Genomic DNA, 3,460 nt, shown 5'->3' with positions numbered 1-3,460 from the left:
TTTCAATATTATAACTTAAATCAACAATTTATAGAAATAAATTCAGTACATATTACAACGAGAGTAATGATGTTTGTTACTAATGATTTATAGACGGGGAGAGAGGAATGCAAATCCAAGGTTACATAAGCCAAAATGTAGAATGAAAACACTCACCACCACACAAAAAATGAAAATCATTTAGATGCTTCAAATTTCAATTGACACCATCCAAAAAATAAGATTCTTGCATTTTTTGTTGTCAAACTTGTCTTTTACCGTAAGCATTTTCCTTACAATAATGATCCTTTACTTCTTGAGTACATCAAGCATGTTTTTACCAGACATAGATATCTTCCTCCAATAGTAGCTTGGGTAAATAATATCTAAAAATAGTGAAAACTGCAAACATATGTACAAAAGTATCGGGATGGAAGAAAGTATTGCAATGGAACTAGGAACCCACTTTAAACCATGATAGTATATAATGAAGAAGGCACTGCTAAATGCTACCATCATGCTTGCGATAGAGATGAATAATGTGATCAATCCAAATATTAGCTTTAAAGGCAATGATTTATTAAAATCATACTCTCTATAGCGTGAGACAAGAATAGACAAGAAGATCAATATTGCCGTTGAAGATGAGATGAGTGCCAATGCATCTGATAATGCAAACACCAAAAATGATGTGTTAGATAAATAGTTTGGTTTTCCCGTGTCATCATTAGTTCCTCCTGGTAAACTAGTTGCAGCAGTGAAAACTCCAGTAGCAATGACAGTTGAAATTAGCGTACAAGACTCGGCAGTTTTTTTCATCCACTCCTCTCCACTTTCCCTTAGATTATTATGCTCCTTTGAAAATAGTTCTTGTGCAGTGAGGTCTTCTGAATTTCTCAACTTTATTTGTGCTGGCATCATTACCTGTTTTACTTTCTATCATATGACAATGTAGTAAATTAGATATGTAAAAATATGTTTGTGTTTAATTTATGTAGTAGAATAGGATATAATTTACATAAAACAGTAAATTTGGCTATAAAGAATAAAGATTCTTAAGCATTAACATTTTGTACTTTCATTTTTAGTTATCCTAAGAATCACAAACCCTTGTCCATCTAAACTATGTATATCTTAGTTAGATGTACTATATCATGTATAATTGATGATCCCTGTGTATTAAATGGCTAATCTTACTTTGTTATAGTAGTTAGTTATATACAACTCTCAAAGTTGGAAAAATGAGCTTCTACATGTCTTGGATTTCACCTATAATATAAATTTTTATTTATACATAGGACATGAATGTGAATACTGTCTTCTCACATCAAACTCAAATTTTTTCATTAATTTGTTTAGTTTAGGTGAAATCGACTTAATTGTACAAATTTACTTCATATTGAGCAATATTAAGTTATTACATATAATACATATATATCAAATTAAAAACATCCACCTATTTATAAAAAAAATATTTAATCATTGTCATAAAGTGTTATAGTAATAAATTGGTATTAAGCCAAATTAATTATCCCACCAAAATATTTTAGGAAGCTAGAGTTTATTTTTTTATAATTAAATAAAACAGTTAAAGTTCACAACCATCTAGTACTTTATGAAAAATAAAAGAAACAAGAAAAAGGAATTGTACCTCAAACCATAACAACTCGAGACGCATTTGAAAAGCTTCTCCAGAAACCCAGTCAAGTTGACCTTTTGGTGCTAATTTTGCAGCCAAGTGCAATATAGTGTTTCCATGTTTATCTTTATATTCCCCGATGGCACCTTTTATTTTTCCTATTTTATTTACAAGGTGGAAGAAACTGGAATGGCGATGCAAAACAGCAAAGTGTAATATAGTTCTATTTTCGCTATCCACATCCCATATCAAATTAGGATAACCACTAACAAGCTCTGATAACAACTCAAAATTTCCAACTTTTGCAGCATCAAATATTAGTTTAGAAGGTTCATTTCTTATTTTTTTTAACTCATCCTTCGAGTTTTTGTGTTTATCAAGAATAGTAGTCCAGAGAAATTTAACCAATTGGAAAACCACAGCTTTTCTCACGTCTGCAACAAAAAACTTTATTAATCGACATAAAATTCATTAAAGAATTGTAAAAAAATATTAATAAAATCAAATGGAATTGTATCTATTTACCAGGATTGATCATTCTGGAACTATCATCATGTTCTGGATCATGACAACAAGAATCCATGGATGTTTGATTTTGAGACAAGACATGCAGAGCTGTATTTTCTTCTGAATCGCGTGCAAAAGCTAGTGCATTCCTATCTTTTACCATTTTTAAGGCTAAGTCTTAAATTACGGAAAAAAATAATATTAGGATCAACGTTTTCATAATTGATAATTTAAAGACTAATATATTAAGTCAAATGCTTAAAAATCACGCCAAAACTATGATGACAGTTGACATCACCGTCTTTAAATAGTAGGATTTAAGAGTCATTCACATTCTTTCAATTGATCAATGTTGAAATGACAAAATCAATAGAACTCCTATAATTAAAAGTCTTAATTATTTGATCCCATTAAAGCCCTATTATATTGAGCCTCAAATTTTTTAGATTTATATTGGGCCCTAAAATTTTAGGCCCTTTATATAATGCATTTTTTTTGCCCTATTGAAGGGGCCTTATTTTAATCCAAAAACTAATAGAAACTTCATTTCCTGTAGCATAATAGCACAAGACTCTATCTCTTTCCGTTCAGCAAAGCTTCCCCTGCACCGTGAAGCCACCTATTAATATTATTAATATTCCAGCCCAAGAGTTGGAGATTCATTCATAATCTCACATAATTAGACCATAAACACTCTTGTGATCATACACGCACGAAGTCTATCATACTCATGCATTTTTGTACATAAAATTTGATTATTAATATACTCAAGCTAACTTTATCCAAAACAAAACAAAACAATTGTGTAATCTTTATTTATATCAAAGAAAAACTAATTTTGAAGAAACATAAATCCAAATCCAAATCAATTAAAACAACACAACAATGTTAGCATTTAGCACCTACTGCCAACCTTGCTTACCAAGTTATTAAATTAGAGAATATTGAATACTAACAGGAGAGGGGTATGGTGGAACCTGCACATCAGCAGTACCTTTAAGCATGTGATAAGGCTGGAATTTTTTAAATGAATTTTTAATTTATTTTTTGTTAAATTTTTTTAAAAAAACTAATTTAACAAGTTTTTTTTTTTTTGAAAATTTTAAACATATTTTTAAAATTTTTTATTTTAAGTTATTTATTTTTTTGATTTTATTCTATTTTTTTAAATTAAGTTTTTTTATTTTATTTGGGGCCTTATAGCCCTTTTTCAAATTTTGGGGTCTTCTAATATTAGGCCCTATGTATTTGAGGGCTTACTATTTTAAAATTATTTTAGGCCCTCTTTTTATAGGGGCTTAGGGCCCAAATTAATTGACCCCTTAAATTGACACC

General features: G+C 29.7%; 1 protein-coding gene across 1 annotated transcript; it reads right to left on the bottom strand.

Annotated features, from left to right (window-relative positions):
• Positions 1-209: 209 nt before the first annotated feature.
• LOC131625378 (uncharacterized) lies at positions 210-2,295 on the bottom strand. Its single transcript, XM_058896240.1, has 3 exons — positions 2,144-2,295; positions 1,631-2,052; positions 210-915 (listed from the first exon to the last, which is right to left on the bottom strand). The coding sequence occupies exons 1-3, from the start codon at positions 2,286-2,288 to the stop codon at positions 289-291; spliced, it is 1,194 nt and encodes a 397-aa protein (XP_058752223.1). The 5' UTR covers positions 2,289-2,295; the 3' UTR covers positions 210-288.
• Positions 2,296-3,460: the final 1,165 nt, after the last annotated feature.

The sequence above is a fragment of the Vicia villosa genome, unplaced genomic scaffold (assembly GCF_029867415.1).
Source record: "Vicia villosa cultivar HV-30 ecotype Madison, WI unplaced genomic scaffold, Vvil1.0 ctg.000211F_1_1_2_unsc, whole genome shotgun sequence".
NCBI lineage: Eukaryota > Viridiplantae > Streptophyta > Magnoliopsida > Fabales > Fabaceae > Vicia > Vicia villosa.
This window is presented reverse-complemented; position numbering and strand designations above follow the sequence as displayed.

What these genes read in the sequence shown, in the direction of transcription:
- LOC131625378 (XM_058896240.1), bottom strand. Translation starts at nt 2,288, where the DNA reads ATGGTAAAAGATAGGAATGCACTAGCTTTTGCACGCGATTCAGAAGAA. An exon ending in TTCCAGAATGATCAATCCTG is followed by an intron (nt 2,053 to 2,143) that starts GTAAATAGATAC and finishes TTTTTGTTGCAG; the next exon opens with ACGTGAGAAAAGCTGTGGTT. An exon ending in TCGAGTTGTTATGGTTTGAG is followed by an intron (nt 916 to 1,630) that starts GTACAATTCCTT and finishes GTCATATGATAG; the next exon opens with AAAGTAAAACAGGTAATGAT.